Source organism: Drosophila arizonae, chromosome 3, assembly GCF_054131065.1.
Source record: "Drosophila arizonae isolate 15081-1271.41 chromosome 3, UAZ_ARI_1.0, whole genome shotgun sequence".
Classification (NCBI taxonomy): Eukaryota; Metazoa; Arthropoda; class Insecta; order Diptera; family Drosophilidae; genus Drosophila; species Drosophila arizonae.
Genome location: NC_142923.1, coordinates 8,534,124 through 8,554,304, shown reverse-complemented (window position 1 = coordinate 8,554,304; position 20,181 = coordinate 8,534,124). Strand labels below are relative to the sequence as shown.

The following is a 20,181-nucleotide window of genomic DNA, read 5'->3' as shown; positions in this document are numbered from 1 at the left end:
TGTGTGTGAGAGTGTGTGCGTGTTATCGTTAAACTGTCTATATCCATGTGTGAGTACGAGCCGCAGGCAACGTCAGCGGCAACAAAGTCAAAGTCGATGGCGATAAAAGCGCAAACACACATCAGTACTCACACACACTCACACACACATACGCAACATTCATGAGCACATTCATTCGTACCAGACTCAAATTGTTTGAATACTCACAACTTTTTTTTGGATTTTGGCAATTTTCTGTACAGCCTCTGTGGAAATGGCAAATTGAATGCGAAATTGAACTTTTGCCAGCCAGCCAGAAACGAAGGGCGCGAGGCTGGTGGACTGTGTGCATGGCAATGGGGCGTGGCTTGCTGGGGGTGACAGATATTCAAAAATGTTTTTTGGTAGCAAGGTGCGCTACATTTCCGCACGGAAATTTAGTATAATTGTGTCGATGTCGTTGACATGGAGCGCCGGAAACTGTTGCTCCCATTTTCGATAGTCGGAAAGTCGAAACAACTACAAAATTAGTCAGTGGCCCGAATCACAGCTCATATCGAAGAACAGTTTTCAATAGAAGATAAGCGAAAACTTTGACAATAAATGAAACTAAACTTTGTCAAAGTTTGAAGAAAGTGCCCCAACCTCAGATGCTGTTCATAAATATTCGCCTCAATTCGATGAAGTCAAACCCCAGAAATGAAAACTTTTATTGATTCACAGATAGCCAATGCATTGTCTATAAAAACTGCAGGTGAAGTGAACTCAAAATTGTATTTAAGATTTCCATAATATTCCCGAAATTTCTATATGACGAGTTAATAAAGCTCCTCATAACATGCTAAGCGAGCCGAGTTGCGTACTCGAAATTCATTAAACATTTAACTGCTCTGCATAAAGCTGAAGCACACGACACAGGTTGCGCATACGCCGCGTCTGCCAAGTAAATTAAATATTATTATTATTGGCACGTGTAGCATGCCAAAAAAACAGCAAAGAAAAACAAAAATAAACACAACAGTTGAGCCCGCAAAATTGCCGTTGAAATTTTGTATGTTAAGCGTCGCATAATCTAGTTTACTTTTTTCAGGGGGTTGGGGAGCACTTGAATGTTAATGTTACGCATAAATCGTAGGCTTAAATATGGCATGGGTGAAAATCTGGATTTTCTTCACGAAAAATGTGATTTTCAAATGGGCCATAAAAAAGTTTTAATCCAATTTAAATTTGGGCTCAAAGACCGCTGAGTTCGCTGGCAAGCGAGGTATATGCGAGGTCTGTTTATAAAGTATTGCCAATAAATAAATATCTTTAATATATGTAATCAAAAATATGTATTTTATTCCTTTAAAGTATATTTTTGTGAAATATTTCAACTGAATTGAATTTGAAAGAAATTTGATATTTTTAAAATATTCACTTTAAAAATAAAAATAAAATAATATATTGAAATTAGTTTATTTCATAGTTTATACTATACAAGAATAATCTTCCGTGATTTTACTTTAATAATCAAACAAAATAAAAATTTAGTAGGCATTTGAATATGATTATTATATACGCACTTTCATTGATTATAATCATCTATAATCAGGCGCTGAGCACACAGCATACAATGCCTATATAAATGAAATATGTGAACTGTCAAAATTGTATCTAATTGCAGTCTAAACAGTGTCTAAATATAGACACACGTACTTAGATATGTACATCTATATTTATGTATATACATATATATTTTGGCTATAGCTTATCTGCCGCAGTTCATTAATGGCCATGCAAAAGGCAGCGTGCGTCAAATGCAGGTCATGCCACATGCCACATGACACGCGGCACACGCCGCACAATTCAATTAAATTTATGCCACTGTCATGCGCTTTATCTATGTGTGTGTGTGTGTTTGTTTGTATGTAGGCTTATGTCAATAGCTGTTTTAAGTTAATTAATCAAAGCCGAGGCTTTACCAACTGCCCCACAGCCCAACTGCCCAGAGCTCATTTGAATTTTGGTTGGCCAAATGGCAGTCTGCTTTTAGGCGGCTGGCGAGCCACTCGTTAGCCCGCCCCTCCGGGCAACATCAACATCCGCAACAGACACATCTCATCATCATTTTGTTGGAAAATTGAGCAGCGCCGGCAAATTCTTTGCTAGCTGGCAATTTTATAGAAAATTTTTGTGTTCGAAAAAATTTGGTGGAAAATTTAAACAAAACAAAAACGTGTAAAAATGTTGTAAACATTTGCAACTGACTGCCTAATACGCGCTCGAGTTGGATTAGCAAGTGTTAAACATCAGGTGTATATTCTGTACGTGATCTATATATACATATATTTTGGGTTCTTGATCGATGTGTTTCACAGAAAGCGAAAATATAAGAATTTAAAAAATCAAAGCATGGTTCACTATTGACTATTGATATCTTACAGCAGTTTCCTATTGACACGCCTTTAGTGGGCGTATCCAAAGAACTGTATGTTGAGGTGCCTTAATCTCAACGGAAGAGTGTGATAATCGCATGGAACTGACTGATTAATACTCTCTCACGCTATATTGTTAGCTATATCAATTAAATCAATAGGAAGATAGAGATTGCAACTGCCACGCCTCCAGCCTTCCGAAACTTGCATTTGTATAATTAGATTTCTATAATTTAGCAGCTGGATCTTTGAGAAACCAGGAATATAGGAATGAATTAATCTTGTGATACTGACTGATTCATACTCGCTCAGGATTGCTATATATTTATTTTATATAGTGATTTTTCTTTAATTTGGAGAAATACCAATTGGATACCATCTTTCTGGAAATCATGTTGTCAAACCTAGTGAGATTTAAATCTACAGCTGAGAATTGAAAAGACTATATTACTGAATTCCTTGTCACGCCCTCTTTTGCCAACAACTTATAAAGCTTAAGCCATTTATTTACAAAAGAGTCTCGATATTTGGGACCCCACTAAATCGAAAATCGAGATAAGTCAAAAATAATTTTATCCTCTTGAACAAAATTCGTTATCGAATACTCGATAATTTTAATTCCTGCTTAAATCAAAAAAAAAACTGATCTGAATTATCGGGACTGAACAATTAAATAAACAAAACTTTAAATTTCAATCGATCATAGGCAAGCACTTCCCCCACACAACTAATATGCTCCTCTCGAATCTTATATTTTTTTTTCTTTTTTTTTTTTGTAATTTAAACGCAATTAGTTTTCGGTTCAATTTGTAAACAATTTACAGTTTGTTATGGCCTTTCGGTTTTTGGGTTTAAACAATTCTGCCATTGGCCGCAATTTGTTGATATTTTGTTGGTATTTTTTCTGCTTGCCCATTTTCAAGGTAAATAGCGTACGATTTGGCGTATTAATTTTCGCAGCGGAACTTGACGTTTGGGGCATGGCTGAGGCTGATTGGCAGTCGGTATTTGGCTGGTTGCGAGCCAACCTAATTGCCACTTGAGTGCTGGCAGTGCAGGGCTTTATGCTGCCTGCTTAGCTGGGGTCAAGTTGGGCGCAAAAAGAAACAGAGAAATTGAGAGGAAAAAGTATGCCCAGAAAGGTCTGCAAAACTGCAAAACTGTGACATAGACACATACTCACACACACAAGCATACACACTCACAGTTTACACGCGACGGCTAACAACAATGGCATACACAATTGTCCTTGCAAGGACACACACAGCCTGCCACGTCAACGTCTTGGGCTGCTGCTGCTACTGCTGCTGTGAAAATATTGATCCAATTTTTTCTGTTTTTTCTGAAAAAAAAAAAAAAAGAAAGTGCGTTCAACATGTGCGAGGTGTGAGTGGCAGGACAGGTGCTACCGTCCCGGGCAATGTGTCTGGCATGTCCTTTGCTCAAAATTTATGAATTGCGCCACTGTTTGCGCGTCGGTTGTGTGCGCGCTGTGCCTGCGGCTGCGTCTTTGCAGCCAGTTGGCACACATTGCGTATACGCGATGTTTATTGATTGCAAACGAATGTGTTGCGCCAGCCAAACAATTCAACATTCAGCATTCAGCGTGCGCCAGCCAGTTCAATGCTCAATTCTATTTGCCCCACAAATAGTTGTCAAAGCCATAAGCAAGCAGTATATATGTGGGCCAAATATAGCCATGAAAACATTACTTCAAGCTAAATTTAAAGCCGAATTCGAATAGGGATGAAAAAAGAATTTAAATAGTTTTCTTCTCAAGTAGTAAGAGCTGTGCATTGTAGCACCGGATAAAATTTAATATCCATATAACTGCAAATACGAGTACTATCCCAGGAATAGCCAAAGCGAATCGTAGCCAAATTGTATCTCAAAGATGCGAACTTCTAATCCAGATATCTATAAAATATCATGTCATATCAAGTGAGCCATAAAGCATGATAAACAATCAAAACTGTTGAAACGAAATGGACTACTTATCCATAGTTAAATGCAACTATCAAAAATATACTTATTTCATATGAAAATATACATAATAATGCTAAGACAAAACGCATATACAAAATAATATTTATATCTAAAATAAGATGCTAAGATGAAATCTGGTAAAGCTAGCTAGCATTCTTATTTAAAATAAATATTTTAAGGATGCATATAAATTAATGATAATTATAACTCGTTGCATACAATTGTATCTCAGCTTGATCCTACAATCTATACCTCCATTTGCATCTCAGGAATTTAAGAAACAACAAAAACTAACTGATAGCGTCAAAGTTAAAAAATGTATCTCAGAGATACACATGGTATCTCAACTTTTCTTTAAAGTCTTTAACGCGTTTTTAACTAGAGTTTAGTTTGTTCAATTATTTAAATTGTTTGCTTTACCTAATCTTTGGGGTTTTTCGAACGTCCGCTGGAATCGCAAATCGAACGCTAAATATTCATGAACAGGCGCGCAATTAAAACGTCGTCGTCGTAGTCGTCGTCGTCGACGTCGACGTTGGCGGCGACGTAATTGTTTTTGTGTACACCCGCCTAAAAATAACCAACACGTAAATATTGTCTAGATATACAAACGGACGAGTACTATATATCTTCTATATATATGTGTATGCATACATATGTATCTATAGATGTATATGGTATATGGTAAGTGTATGCGTATTCGTATAGCAGCCAAAGGCATTTTTGGCTGTTGACTGCGGAGCATAAAAGTGAAATTGACCAGAAAAACAAGCGGACAGCCAACGAAACGAAAGCCATAAAAAATTGAACACAAATCTGAGAAAAGTTTACAATACTCTGAATGAGCAAGTGAATGAGAGGGTGTATAGGTTTTATTGAATATAGAGAATATATAGTATATTTAATATATATAGTATATTTAATAGGATTTTTCCAAATTTCTTAACGTTTTTCTACACTGTTCACTATTTAGCAACCGAACTTAAAAACATTTCCCATTACTATTTACCAGTCAGTAAGCTACTTACTTAAAGCGTGTTTCAACGCTTAAGTTCACAATCTTAGCATATAGCATATTGCCGAGCTCCTCCTCTACAGGGTAACTCACGATCGACTAACTACATTTTCCTTTACTTTCTTAGCTTGTTTGTTGCTGCTGATTTGGTATTTCGGACATTGGAATTGGCAATGGAATTGGCCAATGCTAACGCTGCTGCCTGTGCGTTGATTGGCCAAACTCAATGGCACACACACACACACACACAGTCAAGCAGCTGTCTATGTATCTGTGCGTGTGTATTCGCCTGGAAATTGTCAACTCGACTTTTGAGCCTTTTTTGCTGCTGTTGTTGTTGTTGGTGCAGAGACCGAAAAGCAAACAAAACAAAAGTTGAAAACAAAATTGAAGCCCATTAGTAGCGCTCGAGTGGTTAAGCATGTCTAAGGAGTTCTTTGAAATATATATGTACATGTATATATGTATATATATCTATACATTTTATAATTCTCAGCGCCCGAGTTTCAATTCAAAGAGTAAGAACTTGGCCCTAAACTTATTTGCTGTTTATTGTGGTTTTTTTTTTTTGTTGCCTGTTTTGGGCTTTCTTTTGATTTGATTTTTTATTTTGTTATAGGCTTGCTTTGGCGTCCTTGCTGCATAGCCTTGCCTTCATGGACACGCGCAAACAAAGCGCGAACTGCGAGAGGTCCTTGCCGGCGCTGCCAGCCTGAGATGCCCAACTGGGCTTGAGCCAGGGCCTGGGTCTGCGCCTCGTCCCGGTCCTGGCCTGGGCCCAAGTGCTGTTTTGCATTTAATTACGCTTAAAAATTAATTAATTTCTTTTTTGTGGCTACGTGGAGTGACTTGAGACATAATCAAGCTGCCTCTGCCTCTGCCACTGCCGTTGCCACTGCCACGACCTCTACTACGGCCTGGTGCCGTTGTCGACGCCTTAAAGTATGCTACATTGCGGCCACTTTTATCACTCAGTGTTCATCCTTGTACCTTGATGGCGTCTGGCTGGCATATGGATGCGGGTCGGAGCGGGACCGATGCGGTTGCTGCGCACTTGGGTCTTAAATAATTCAAGAAGCGCGGCTTTCCTACCAACCAACCAACAACAACAACAACAATAACGGCAAACAGCAAACAACAAATAAGAGCAACAGCAACAACAACAATATTAACACTGCGCACCTTTAAATGCCAAGGATAAGCGCGTGGTCTTGTTTAATGCGGATTTCGTTGCTTGCCTTAGGTCATATACATTTATAAGCTGCTCGTTCTTATTCTTACAACAAAAACAAATACAAATATCCAGAAAAAATTTAAATCGAAAGAAAATATGAAAATTCTCTTTTCATATATTAAGCTTTGATATTTAATATATATTTAATAAAAAATATTCAAATAAAAAGCAAGTGAAATTTTTAATAAGAATACAATTTGTATTATATGTAATAAATAAAATAATAATATAATTATAATATAATAAAAAAATTTTGTTAAGCAATAATTTAATTTCATTTATTTTAAAAATGTGTTTATTATTGTATATTTAAATTTGTAATTTTTAAATAATGTTAAATAACGTTTATTGTTATTTTTAATATTTTTACTTGCCTAATATTGTTGAATAATTTTAGCCTCACCTGCAGGAGAAACAAAGAAAAGTTTATGGTTTTATTGATATAAAGTTTTTATAATAATCAAGATTGTAGTAAAAATCTACGAACAGATAGGAAAGATCTCAACAAATTTCAATCAAATTTCTATTTGATTCTCATTTAAATTTTAATTATAATAAATATAAATTTTATTATTTTCAAGACTCAAAAAGCGTATTGCTCATTCCATAAATATGTGCGATTCTCCAAACATTCCTAATTAATCATATGACCAGCAAAATATACACTGTTTTCAATATTTCAATTCAATTTATTTTGATACGAATTTCAATTCATTTACTGCTTTGACTAATTGGCTTGCTTTAGGCATTGCTTCGTGGTAAAATGCTAATCAGAACTAATTGGATTCCAATTGCTTTGTGGTCCTGTTTATGTGTATTTATGATTTAATGTCATTGATAATTGATTGAAATTACTTTTGTTTCATATTGTATCTCCAAAATCTCATATTTTGCCATACATTTAGTTAATTAAGTATACTTGTGAAACAATTGCAAACCCAAGCAACGAATGAACTCAAGATCACGCGCATTCCAATTGCATTTGTTGCCATTGAAAATGTTGTAATTGTTGTTGTTGCTTTGTTGTTGTAACTGACAGAAAACAGAAACCGAAACTACACAGAGAAGGAATGAAAACGAAAACAACTTGTTGGAAATTGAGCAAATGTGCATTTTGCCAAAAACAAATTTTAATAGCTCAGCACGCGGCGCTGTCATAAGGCTAGAAATTAGCAGCAGCGGCAACAACAATGACGACAACAAAAACTGTAAATAAAAGCAAACAACAACAACAGAGAAGACCCGCAACAACAACAATCTTTGACTCAATTTGTGTATTTGAAGGTCAACGGGAGGTGGCTGCTGCTGCTGCTGCTGTCTCTGACAGTACCGTTACTTTGAGTGCACTAGAAGCAACTGAGAAAGCGGCCTAACAAAGCTGACAGAGCAGGCTGGAAAGATAGCGAGCAAGTAGTTTAGCTAGGCAGCTAGAGGGGGAGAGATAGAGAGAGAGCGTAAGACTGAGAGTGAGAGTGAGAGTGGGAGAGCAGTGTCTGCACTGTGCAGCTCACTTATTGGATTTTTGCTTACGTTTCATCTGCTCTTTCTCCCTCTCGCCATATGTGATATGCAGCATAAAAATCATTGGGTCGAAAGAAATTTTGTTTACTGCACTTTATTGTGCTCTTGTTCTTATTGTTGTTTCTTATTGGCATTCGTTTATTTTTCGGTCTATCAAGTATTTGAAGAAGCAAATTCTTTTTGCATATTTTATAAATGGCATGCGAATATAATAAAAACAAATAATAATAAAAATAAAAAGTGAAAATGAATGCTGTAAGCATTTATGTATATTGCATTGTTGTTATTGCGCATTCGTAATGTGTATTGTATATTACGTATACGTAATGTAAATCAATTTGCAGCACAACTTGCATAGCATTATTTATGTCTCCATAAGGTTGTTTTTGCTTCAGATAAATTGAAATTATTTTAAATAAATTTAAAGAGCTTTTGTAAATACAAATAAAATCATACATATTCTGATTAAGTTATAATAACAATAATTAAATTTAAACAGTTTTTTAACCACAGTTTTGGATATTAAACAAACGAAAACGTGTTTATATGAACCTTAAATGCATTTGGGCTCAGCACTGGCGTCACTAAAATTAAAAGCGTCCCCATATATAATGTAAAGAATAAATAAATAAAAACAGAAGATGAAATTTCAGCTCCGCCGATGGTCAAGCACTAAAAAAATACCTTACACACGCACACACACACACACACATAAATAGCAATAAAAATACAGCATTTCACTTGTCTCTCATTCGCTTTGATATGAACTCTAATATCATTGAAATTATAATTATGTGTATTTTATGTGGGAACGCAGCGCGAGCGAGACAGCAACAGGCCCAGGGCAACAAGGCAGCTAAAAGCTTATATATATATATATACATATATATATGTATATAAATATATATGTGTGTGTATGTATACATATATCTGATTCACCTGGGAACCATGCTGCTTGCACGGTCGGCCTGTCACGCCCACAAGATATTCATTTGAAGACAAAAAGAGGAAGAGAAAAAAAAACTGTTGCCATTGACCGTTGGCTGTTGGCTGTTGGCTGTTGGTTGACCCTTAACCGAAATCCCAAACCCGTCGCCATCCCCCGCATATAGTCCCTCCCCCGTTGTCCATGTGCGTGGCAATTTGTTATTTATGCTGCGTTCACGTGTTGATTGCTTATATATGCAAATCGAATAGAATTTTGTTTATATGCTTATATCTAGGCATCTGCGCCTTTTACGTATCGATCCAGCTACAATTTATGCCCCTCCATTGGCAGCCCCAAAAACTTATGGGTATTGCCCACATTATACAACAGCCCAGAGACTAAATATATACACCATAAGATTGAACACATATCTATATATGTAACTAAATTTATATGTGTATAAATATTTGGGTTTATTTGTTTTGATTTAAGCGTTTAATATTTGTTCAGCACAATTTTTAAATTGAATTCCATAAAAATCGATCCATTAACTAAAAAACAAAATAATTAAGACTTATATTGATTGAATTCGATTCAGGTGAAATTTTTATGAAGTAACGAAATATAGACAATTCTTATTATGAGTTTTTAATATGTTTCTCAAACAATTTTTATTACCCTTGATTGAAACATTCCTATTAAAAATTAGATTTATTAGCAAATAGCTAAAAATGTATAAAGTGGTAAAAAATATGTATTATATAGTATTATAATTGTTAAATATTAAAAAAAAAAATATTTTATAATATTTTAGAGTATATTAAAAACCGTCTATTTATTTAGTAGATTATTTTGTTTAATTTTTTTATATATTTTTATTTTTTTGTAATTTTTTGTTTTTTTTTTTTTATTTTTATTATTATTATTATTTTTATCGTGCTTTGTTATGCACACGCGAATATTTTATATAATAAAATTGTTTTTAAAATTGTTAAAAAAATATAACACATATGTATATGTATTAACTATGTGAAATTTCCGCACACATATTAGCTGTGTTTTTAATTTCCTTGTGCTATTTCCTTTGTTAATGAAAGTACCATTTGTTTCAAGCAAATAGTGTGAAACAATGTGGCTAGAGTGAAGAAGAGAAAAGAGAAACGTTGGCCCATCTTGAAAATGGGGAATTGCATATTTGAATCTCAGCTGAGGCCACTCGATTCAATTAATTTCAGCTGGCAAACAATGAAGGCCGCTTGCCTAATTGCCAGCATGGCCGAATGTAATCAAGTTCCAAGAGACCAGAGAAACGAGGCAGAGAAGTGACTGGGAGAGAGAGAGAGAGAGAGAGAGAGAGAGACAGGGACAGATAGAGAGGGGCAAGGGCAGCAACATTGGCAGCTAAAACAAAAACATCAGCAATGGATTTACATTTACTTGGCTCAACACAGCTAAGCACTCAATAACAACAACACACAAACAAACCCACACACACTCACACACACATACATACACACACACAATTGCATCAATTATATGGCCACTAATTTGTCTACATTTGGGTAGCTAAATAATTGCAGACAGCGAGCGGGCGAGGCGCTGAGGTCGGGCCAACAGCAACAATCAAAATCCAGCACACACACACATGCACACAAATATTTGCATTGAGGGCGCTGTCAAGTGAAAGGAGAGGGAGAGAGAGAGAGAGATCACGCGCGGGGCGACGGGCAACTGGGGGCGTCAACGTTGTTTAATCGAATTATGCAAAGGCAACGTCAACGACAACGACAACGACAACGACAACGACAACATCTGTGCACACACCGAGTGCACATAACGGGATTAACATATTCGATAAATGTATCTGTGTATCTATAGCTGTGCATCTGCATCTATAAATGTATCTGTGGCAATAGCTGCTGATGCTTTTAATTAAAATGTGCATACTAAATCGACAGCAGGCAGCAGGCACCAGGCATCAGGCATCGGAGCAGGCTATACAAATTTTATCACACACACACACACAGACGCACACACACTTCGTTAATGCACAACAACAACAAGTAAATTGAATCTCCCTAGTAAAATTTCCTGAATTACACACAGACACCCATTTCGCTCACTCTCAATTCGAAATACACACACACACACACATAAATCAAAAGCAACAAAACTCAGAAAATGTCGTCGTCGTTGATTGCCCTCTCGATTCTGGCTCTGGCTTTGATGCTGCATACTGCATACGCCGCTGAAGCGGAAGCACATCATGTCATACTCAAGCATGAGGGTTAGCCCAGACATTAGTTAAAGACATATACATATATATTAAATATATTTGCATATTTCTTTCAGAATATCCCGGCAAGTGCGTTATTCACTCATCAAATGGCAAGCTCGTGGTTATCAACAGCGATGAGACTATCCGTTATCCTGGCAAATGCGCCGAGGTCTATTGTGGCCGCAACAGTTGGGCCCTGATCTATACGTTAGTATCCTCTACACTTATACAATTCGCCAAAATCTAGTTATTGTAATTTTTAATGCCGCACAGTTGCCCCAAGGAGTATCCGCCCACGGACTGCGTATTTGGTGATTACGTTGATATAAATGCTCCCTATCCGGACTGCTGTCCACGCCATATTGACTGCAATTCAATCGATTCTAATTATTAAGTCTTGTTTTCTATTTTGGCTCAGTTTCAGATTGTTTTGAAAAAAAAAAGAAGAAATTCTATGTCGCTAAAATTAATAAAAATACAAAAATTGTCGTAGTAAATCTATTTTTGTTTCGTCATAAAGGGAAACTCGAATTGGAAATTGGGATTTAAAAACTCTTGCAGGGAGTTTGGACTACATAAAGTCTTTTTAACTTATTTGCTGCGGTAAGATTACAGGAGCTCTTCCAAATTCAGTGCTCGCCTGTAAGCCCCACTCTATGCAATGTACAGTAGTATCCGGTTATAACGACTCTGCTTATAGCGTCTGTACGGTTTTAGCGACGAAAATTCTGGTCCCCAGACAAACTTATGAGCAAACTTATACGGTTATATATAATAATATATAATATCTGTTCTGCTCATGAATCGTTGCTTAGTTTGATTTTCTATTAACATATCAAGTTAAATAAGCAAATTGTCTCAATATTCCCAAATATCTACGGCGTATGAGTTATGGCATATTAGAGCTAAACTGTTTTTCATTTATAGCATATCTTGAGAAAATACTCCTTATTATAGGTGAGGCTTTCTTTAACAGCAAACCAAATTCACGCCAACAGAATCTAACCCATCTTAACACTAGATAACCTAACCTAACATACTCAAACCTACTTAAAACTTTAATTTAAAATTTTATAACAAAATATGATTTTGAAGTTTAAAGCAATATAAGTAAAACATCTCTACATATGGAGAATAACCTAACATATATAAATTTACCAACTGACTCTGATTCTGACTGATTCGTTTCTAGATATCTCTCTTTAATCTCATCTTAACTAAATCTACTTAATACACCTCAGCTTGCAGCCTAGCCAAACTCTCATTAACCAAATCTAGAGTGCAGTTAGTTGATTATCAAACGACTGACACTTTCAAATGGGAAAATTATCTAAGTAGTTTATATTCTCCAAACTATTTCTTATCAAAATTAATACAAATTACTTTATCGATTTAAAATAGTTGCAAACATTATAATAAAAATAAATTTAAAAAATAATAATAAATTAAATAATATCAATAAAAAATGAATGTTCAAATAATAATATTCTTACTATTTGTCGCATGTTTTACACACAGAGTGGAGGCTGCTGAATGGGTGGGCATATTCCGGGATAAGAGTGGGTATATATATACATATACAGATATGCATATACATAAGTGTTAGTAATACCCATATTAAATGCAGAACATCCAGGTAAGTGCGCCATTGAACCGTCCCTAATAATCGACGAGGGTGTTAGTATCAAGGATCCCAGTGGGGAATGCCGGCGAATCACCTGCGGCTTCAATGGCACGGCCATATTCCAAAGGTAAGGCTACAGTTTCGATTGGATATATCGACATCGATCTTCAGTAAAACCTATATTTAAGCAGCTGTGGCATCATTGGGTTACCATCCCATTGTCGATTTGGGAACTATATCGACATCGATCAACCCTATCCGCATTGCTGTGAACGTAAAATCATTTGTAATACTGAAATTTTCACCAACGACATTTAAGCAAACTGTGCAGTAAATTTTAGTTGTATCCCAATATATATTATATATAGTTTCATCTACATATTCAATAAACAAAATGTATCTTGTCAAGGCCGTACTCATTCTTATCTTTGTCCAGAGCATTACTCAGACCTTGGCCTTGAATGCACTAAACAACTATGGAAATAGCGGTAAGCACTTTGACTAGTTTACTTTATTCTAGTTCCATTAAACTCGATTGATATGTTAAATAAAAATCTCTAACATATATAACGACTCTCCTCAAGTCCAATTAGGTATCATTCTATCAAACAGTTTCCTCTCTCTCCCTCGAAAAACTCTCCTGTTTCTCTCTCATTTAATCCTCACCTATTTCCATATTTATCTTCACACCGCTCATAGTATACCCCGATCGCTGTGTTGTGGATATGGGCACATCCGTAGTGCTGCTAAAATTTGGGGAGTCTGTTAAGCTGGATTCGCTGCCCTGCACACAGATCTTTTGCATAGGAGATGGCTGGGGCATGCTAGAAACGTATGTACTAAAGAATAATCAAAATATATATTATATAAATATATATTTGAACTGTCTAATTCCTACGCTCTGGCAGCTGCGATTTTATGCGTCCAAATCTCGGCTGTCGCTACACAAGTTTCAAGGACTGGGAGGCAGACTACCCCGACTGCTGCAAGCGTAACATGGTGTGTGATTGAAATTGTTCCCTTATCAATCTGTTCCGGTCTTTTGTTTGCATTTAACGATTCGTTGCAAGCTAAATTTAATAAGTGATAACCCCAAGCATTTAAAGTTTAATACAGTTTAGAGCATGTGGTTTGTAATCATATTTATGTCATACGCACAGATAGGGAAATTCCAAATGTTTGAAAATCAATTAACCACAGTGTTTGTAGATTAAACAAAGTGGAATAAAATAAATTATAAACTATGTAAAATAAATATATTAATATAATAATTGTGAAAGAAAATCAATCGTTTTTAATAGCAATACAAAAAAAATTTATTTTAGAAAAACCAAAGGAATATGCTAGAAGAGAAATTTTATATTTCTAAATGAAGTATATATTTATTATAAAGTGATACAAACTATATATGTAGTTAAAATAAAATAAAACAAATAATCATAATAATGTTGAATTTTTTAAATTTTTGTTTAGCTCTCCTTTAGTTGCTAATAAAGTTTATATTCTTTTATATAAGTATATCGTAAATTGTTCACTTAATTTTCTCTGTGCATTATTCATATCACATTTATCAAGTATAAACAACTAATTAGTATTTTCCCACTTTATTAAATAATCGCACCCACTATGGTAAAGTGACGCCATCTGAAACCTGTTTGACACTCACGACGTGAGTGAGGCGATACCGGCTGCCATTCGTCTCGATTCTACCAGCTGAATCAGTTCGATTTTTGAGTGCGAAACGGCAAGATGTATCAATTCGTGAGCGGAATTCTGTTGGCGTTGCTGCTGACTGCGGCGCTGTTACTGACGCCGCCCACTGAGGCCGCTGTGATACGTGGCCTCTTCGCGAATGAGAAGTATCCCGGCAAGTGTTATGTGTCGGACGATGTTATCCTGAGCTCGGGCGAACAAGCCAAATATCCCGAAATGGGCTGTGCGCGCATTATATGTGGCAGCGAGAGCTGGGCCGAAATTCACACGTAAGTCAAATGGAAAATAGTAATAATCATAATTTTAATAATAATAAAACATTTTACAGCTGCGGCGTTGAGGTCCCCCCTCCAGGCTTCCAGTTTGGCAATGTGAAGAATCCCAATGCCGATTACCCCAAATGCTGTGAACGTGAATTGATTAAAGCAAAGTAAAGCTAAAATGCTTAATAAAGGCTTATTCCCTACATATCTATAACTGAGCAATATTCTGTGTGCTTGTTCTTCTAGAGACTGCGCAGCAAAGCACACATCGAGCATCTAAAAATAAAATAAACAAAAACGAAAACAAAAACAAAAAACAAATACGAAAACAACCGACGATTTTACACAGTCATCTTTACCATAAATATACACATTGCTGCAGACCATAGCAACTCATAAGGGCAAATATTTGAGAAGACACACAAGTTGTTGCACATTACTATTAATGACATCAAATTCATCGCGAGAATATCATCGTTTTCTTAAGTTTAAAACTGCTCATCAATTGAATTAATTAGTTAATAATTAATTTCTGCCTATATGAATTTAGCATGTGTTAATTACAAAATACTACAGGTAAGCTATATTTTTAATTATAGAAATAATACAAGCAAACGCACACAAGACGTTTCAGTCGGGCGTTACCGACATCAGAATACTCATTCACTGCTCAAAGGTTGCCAGCTCTATTTCTATATTTTTCTATATTTTCTATATTTACCACGTCCCCAATCGGTATATAAATATTTGCTTTGTGTAAGTTATAATAAACATGTTAGCAGTAAAGCTATATTTCTAGCTCTAAAAGTGTAGAAAGTACTGCCTTACCCGATTTGCCACGCCTCTAATGTTATTGTCAAAGCGGGAAAACATTCGATATTTCAGCTTAACAGTATTAAAATCACAATGGCCGAATACCTTTTTTTTCTGATAGGCCGATTGTAAAATCTTCACACTTTATAATTTGAAGATATACACGAGTATATGTTTGGAATTTCAAGACCCATGTTCTCATTTCACTTTCGATTATGAGTATAATGAATAAAAGATTTCGAGAGAGTTAGGTCAGCAACCGGAAATTGCACTTAACCCATGTACTTTTTTTACCTCCTGTTTAGAAGCATATAATAAATTCTTACACTTGGCCTTAAAATTATAATTTCGACATAATTATATTACGTATATATTTGATATAAGGTCAGCCAAAAGGAAATCATATAAATTTTAATTAATTCCAGTACTCAGATTTTATATATAAAAGTATTCAAGTGAACAATTGATATTATTGTTGGAGACTTATAGCATTGAAAGAGAACACTCAAAGCTGCTAAATTTTCACAAAATAAAATTTCTCAAAAACATTTTTTTTAGCTATAGCAGTAAAAATAAAAGAACACAAAAAGCGTAGCAGACTAACGGTGTCTGTCTTTGTATACAAACATCTAAGAATAAAACCTAAAAAATTCCTGAATTATTCTTAATGCCCTTAAGACTTAAAGCTCATAAAGTCAACCTAAAGGACACGAATAAAAATCTTTCCGCCCAAAATAGAAATTTCATAAAAAACTGCTACTTGCCTTTTTGATTTAAATCAAATTTTTGGCTTTTGCGCATATAAACTGAACATGGAGGACATAAAACTAGCTTCATAAATTGAGAAGTTGGCCACATATAAAGATATATGTGTATATATATAGCTAGTTAGTATGCCATACTTATGGCGACTTATTTTATGGCTGCAAAGCGCTCGGCAAGTCGGTAAGTTTATTACGAAGCTTTATGCTCAGTTTATGGCAGTCTATTAATTTGGCTGGTCGACTGCTCCGGCTGGCTGTTAAAACATTTCTTACGAGCTTGGGGTTCTAGCTTGACCCTGGTCCGTTTGTTACTGGGGCAAATGGGCGCCCCGCTATTTTCGTAACATACTTTTGGCAAGCAAACAAATTTATTGAGCGGTTAGCGTTATGATTTGTGTGTCCACATGGGTCGCATGGGTGTACGCTGATATCCTCTCTCTCTCTCTCTCTCTCTCTCTCTCTCTCTCTCACACATACTCTCTCCGCCAGTCGTCGATGCTATCAACAAAAATAAGCGAAAAGCTGTGTCAACAACAACAACAACAACAATTTCGAGCGGAAAGATAAGAGCAGTGGAGCTGAAACTGAAACTGAAACCGCACCCACAACACTAATTACCAACTGTGTGGGTGTGTGTGTGTGTGTGGTTGAGGGTGGCTGATGGTGGCTGGGGGTGGTTAGCATGTTGGTTGACCAAATTAAGCTCGAGCGCCACGTTAAATGTTTCGCACTGCCTTCAACCGTTTCCCTCCATTTCCACATCCATATCTATATTTTCGACCTCATTTTGCATATTATTTGACAGCCGCTTTTAGATCCAATTCAATTAAAGGTCACTGCCCGAAATCAATGCCAACAGCAAAATAGATTTTCCCCCAACAATATTCTTAATTATTTATGAATTTATGTAGAATTTATGCTGTAACAGTAAATCCTCTTGCATATTGATTATTTTGTGCACAAATAATTTATACGAATTTAATGCTTTATTGTTACATGTTTTGTTAATGTTAAAATTTGAATTTTCAGTAGCTCAGTCCTCGAAATCCTGGCTCAAAAAGAATTCATAGTATATTATCACAAAACTGAAAAAATGTTTTAATTTATTTTTGTGTTTATATTTTAATATATTTAATTTATTGTAAATTTTAATCACTGTATGTCAAATGATTTTTTTTTTTTTCAAAATTAAGAAATGTTTATGTTATAATAAAAATATTCATATATATTATAAAAATTTAATGTTACAAAAAATACAACAAAATTGGTAGGCAAAGTCTAATTTGCTTTTAAAATGTATTTAGCTAACAAAAATAAAAATTGTATTAATAAAACAAGTTTGTTTCTTAAATTTGCCTTTTTTATTTGGGTTCAAGAAACCATCTGCAAAAGCTGTTGGATTTTATTTGAGGAATGTGTATTTAGTGTAAAAATTAGTGAAAAAATATATATAAGTAAGGTCGTATGACGCGATATAAATAGCATAGAACTGCTATTCCAGGTTGTAGGGTATCGACTATAAGTGCACTCCCATGTAGAGCATTCTTGCGAGTTTTTAACTTTAGATATTCACATCTGAATATATTTTTTTTTTATTTGTTTTTTAATTTTTCTTAATTTTATAAAAAGGAAATAAATGAATAAAAATGAAGGAATTAAGCAAAGAATGAAAACATTATTATTTCAAACATTAATAGTGAAGAGCAGCTTTAAGGCACATTTACAGCACACACATACGCATACACAAACACAAATATACGCACATCCACACACACGATATTTAACTTAAGCCACAAATTCAAACTGATTTGATGACCGTGTTGAGTGCATTCGACTGCAACTAATTGAACCTGGTGACAAATCTCTCTGACTTTGTGTCTATGTGAGTGTGTGTGTGTGTTTGCATTAGGTGTATACTTAACTAAATACATATGCAATTAATTAAACCATATATATGTACATATGTTCATAACCTTCACTTGGTCTTAGTCAACAGGTAAATAGCAGAAACCACATCGTTAATTATTACGAGTTTGTCTACGTTTCGATAAATGTTCCATATGCTTGATTTCCCCTATAACATGCCAAACGTTCATTAAGTTTACATTTTAATTGGTATGTAAATATGCAAATTTATTTTCTTATAAGGCAGTCAATTAAGAAGCAAAAGATCTTGCATGAAAAAAACTAAAAAAAAAAAAAACTGTGGAAGATACAGTTTTACCCGATTGATCACGCCGCCAAGGGCCTAAGTGATCTAATATATATAAATAGATTTGAAGTTGGGCTGTCTGTTGGTAAGTATAAAGGTTTTTCAATATGCCACACCCCAAGTAGGCGTATGGGGGAAAGGAAATATATTTTAGCTCACTAAAATACACTATCGCCATCGGGACAATGGACCACATTGATGCAGCACTTGGGATATTCAGCATCTGGATATTTCTTAGCGCCCAATTTGCAGTTATCAGGTATACCTTTGGCACCACAGCTGCAGGCATTCAATACACATATTAATATAGATTACATATCGGAATAATTAAGCTCCCTCACCCGGCGAATGTGGCATCACCACCACTGAGGCAACTGATGGACTTACAATTCCTATTTATTGTTTGACCTTCATCAAGTATGGTTTTGTCATCGATCACACACTTACCCGGATGAGCTTTAGAACTTTACATTTATATTTATTTTATAATATATATCATATATATACGTCGTACCATCGCTTTTGAAGTTCCCTCTATATAGATCCCCATAGACCTCAGCTGTGAGCACAGCAGCCAGCAGACAAATTGTTAGACACGCAGCTTTCATTTTGACAGTCGGTAACGTCTTGATCATAAGCTTCGACTTCCACTCAATTTATAGTGTTTAGCTCTGTTATCGCTCAAACTTGTTTGCTTTGACGACCTCATTAGCCATGCCAAAATTTTATAATCATTTAAAGTTTATTTGCAAGAAGTCTGATTTCTTTGTGCAAACATTTAGCTAATGATTATCATCTTTTTCTCTTTATTAACATGTTTGCAGGCGAATCAAACAACAGGTAAATATATAATAGAAAATCTATATGGACACGAGTATTTTTATAAGCCAGCTGACTAAATATAATCTTTCAAAGTCGTTTCACTTAGCTGCGTCATGAAAACTTAATGCCCAAATGTTTTTATTAGTTTATTCAATTTAATTATATATACATATATTATAGATTAGTATTCAGCAGAGAATTAGTATTTAGAAGCGTAAAGCATTTTGGCTTTCAAATCTTATTGACGTAGGTGCAAATGAGCTACATAGGCTTGACAAGTCTGTGGGTGTACGTATCTTAACCAGATACCTGTCAGTTTCTTCTTTATCAAATATATACGCAATCCTCAGAAGATTGCAACGGCATTGCATCAATTGATGAGATAAAAGCAAAATCAAAAAAGTCATTGAAGCACTCTCCGGAACAATGCCTCACGTAATTTCACGAGATTTCAAATTAACTTGTAAGATATCATAAACACATTAGAATACAAAAAGGTTTTTCATTTTATAAGATGTTCATTTTATGGCAGTAATTAGTTAGTCTCAGTGTTAGTTAACGCAACTAGTTCGCAACTACCTAATGGTCATATAAATGCTAGAGTCTTCGGTT

At 35.2% G+C, this 20,181-nt stretch overlaps 6 protein-coding genes across 18 annotated transcripts in view; 4 read left to right on the top strand and 2 right to left on the bottom strand.

The window, feature by feature from the left end:
- The window catches only part of LOC108611049 (uncharacterized), a 54,593-nt gene that overhangs the window by 25,332 nt on the left and 9,080 nt on the right, over positions 1-20,181 (bottom strand). The window contains exon 2 of one of the 12 annotated variants that reach the window (XM_089464303.1): positions 7,006-7,034. The exons of 10 other annotated variants lie outside the window; for them this stretch is intronic. The gene's annotated coding sequence lies outside the window, so the exon portion shown is untranslated. Of the gene's footprint in view, positions 1-4,802; positions 6,574-7,005; positions 7,035-20,181 lie in introns of those variants that run through there. One more of the 12 variants, XM_089464307.1, reaches the window with a different exon arrangement.
- On the top strand, positions 11,070-11,855 carry LOC108620300 (uncharacterized). Its single transcript, XM_018017205.2, has 3 exons — positions 11,070-11,367; positions 11,433-11,565; positions 11,632-11,855. The coding sequence occupies exons 1-3, from the start codon at positions 11,262-11,264 to the stop codon at positions 11,750-11,752; spliced, it is 360 nt and encodes a 119-aa protein (XP_017872694.1). The 5' UTR covers positions 11,070-11,261; the 3' UTR covers positions 11,753-11,855.
- Positions 12,573-13,390, top strand: LOC108620298 (uncharacterized). 2 transcript variants are annotated; one of them, XM_089464317.1, is made up of 3 exons: positions 12,573-12,917; positions 12,965-13,109; positions 13,174-13,390. In XM_089464317.1, the coding sequence occupies exons 1-3, from the start codon at positions 12,824-12,826 to the stop codon at positions 13,298-13,300; spliced, it is 366 nt and encodes a 121-aa protein (XP_089320443.1). In that variant the 5' UTR covers positions 12,573-12,823; the 3' UTR covers positions 13,301-13,390. The 2 variants fall into 2 exon arrangements, with proteins under 2 accessions (XP_089320443.1, XP_017872692.1); XM_018017203.2 differs by having other exon boundaries at positions 12,650-12,917; positions 12,986-13,109.
- LOC108620299 (uncharacterized) lies at positions 13,231-14,266 on the top strand. The gene is made up of 3 exons (XM_018017204.2): positions 13,231-13,470; positions 13,682-13,814; positions 13,891-14,266. Exons 1-3 carry the CDS (start codon positions 13,377-13,379, stop codon positions 13,991-13,993), a joined length of 330 nt encoding a protein of 109 aa, XP_017872693.1. The 5' UTR covers positions 13,231-13,376; the 3' UTR covers positions 13,994-14,266.
- On the bottom strand, positions 14,709-19,542 carry LOC149269637 (uncharacterized). The gene is made up of 3 exons (XM_089464318.1): positions 19,262-19,542; positions 19,089-19,203; positions 14,709-19,026 (listed from the first exon to the last, which is right to left on the bottom strand). Exons 1-3 carry the CDS (start codon positions 19,380-19,382, stop codon positions 18,906-18,908), a joined length of 357 nt encoding a protein of 118 aa, XP_089320444.1. The 5' UTR covers positions 19,383-19,542; the 3' UTR covers positions 14,709-18,905.
- On the top strand, positions 14,732-15,279 carry LOC108620297 (uncharacterized). Its single transcript, XM_089464316.1, has 3 exons — positions 14,732-14,964; positions 15,024-15,125; positions 15,205-15,279. Exons 1-3 carry the CDS (start codon positions 14,732-14,734, stop codon positions 15,236-15,238), a joined length of 369 nt encoding a protein of 122 aa, XP_089320442.1. The 3' UTR covers positions 15,239-15,279.

Bases quoted from the DNA above. Each gene is read 5' to 3' on its own strand.
- LOC108620299 (XM_018017204.2), top strand. From the start codon at position 13,377: ATGTATCTTGTCAAGGCCGTACTCATTCTTATCTTTGTCCAGAGCATT. The intron at 13,471-13,681 runs GTAAGCACTTTG...CACCGCTCATAG, and splicing joins AAACAACTATGGAAATAGCG to TATACCCCGATCGCTGTGTT. The intron at 13,815-13,890 runs GTATGTACTAAA...ACGCTCTGGCAG, and splicing joins GGCTGGGGCATGCTAGAAAC to CTGCGATTTTATGCGTCCAA.
- LOC108620300 (XM_018017205.2), top strand. From the start codon at position 11,262: ATGTCGTCGTCGTTGATTGCCCTCTCGATTCTGGCTCTGGCTTTGATG. The intron at 11,368-11,432 runs GTTAGCCCAGAC...TATTTCTTTCAG, and splicing joins TGTCATACTCAAGCATGAGG to AATATCCCGGCAAGTGCGTT. The intron at 11,566-11,631 runs GTTAGTATCCTC...AATGCCGCACAG, and splicing joins AGTTGGGCCCTGATCTATAC to TTGCCCCAAGGAGTATCCGC.
- LOC149269637 (XM_089464318.1), bottom strand. From the start codon at position 19,382: ATGATCAAGACGTTACCGACTGTCAAAATGAAAGCTGCGTGTCTAACA. The intron at 19,204-19,261 runs GTACGACGTATA...AAAGTTCTAAAG, and splicing joins AGGGAACTTCAAAAGCGATG to CTCATCCGGGTAAGTGTGTG. The intron at 19,027-19,088 runs GTGAGGGAGCTT...GAATGCCTGCAG, and splicing joins GGTGATGCCACATTCGCCGG to CTGTGGTGCCAAAGGTATAC.
- LOC108620297 (XM_089464316.1), top strand. From the start codon at position 14,732: ATGTATCAATTCGTGAGCGGAATTCTGTTGGCGTTGCTGCTGACTGCG. The intron at 14,965-15,023 runs GTAAGTCAAATG...AACATTTTACAG, and splicing joins AGCTGGGCCGAAATTCACAC to CTGCGGCGTTGAGGTCCCCC. The intron at 15,126-15,204 runs GTAAAGCTAAAA...TTGTTCTTCTAG, and splicing joins CGTGAATTGATTAAAGCAAA to AGACTGCGCAGCAAAGCACA.
- LOC108620298 (XM_089464317.1), top strand. From the start codon at position 12,824: ATGAATGTTCAAATAATAATATTCTTACTATTTGTCGCATGTTTTACA. The intron at 12,918-12,964 runs GTGGGTATATAT...CATAAGTGTTAG, and splicing joins GGGCATATTCCGGGATAAGA to TAATACCCATATTAAATGCA. The intron at 13,110-13,173 runs GTAAGGCTACAG...ATATTTAAGCAG, and splicing joins GGCACGGCCATATTCCAAAG to CTGTGGCATCATTGGGTTAC.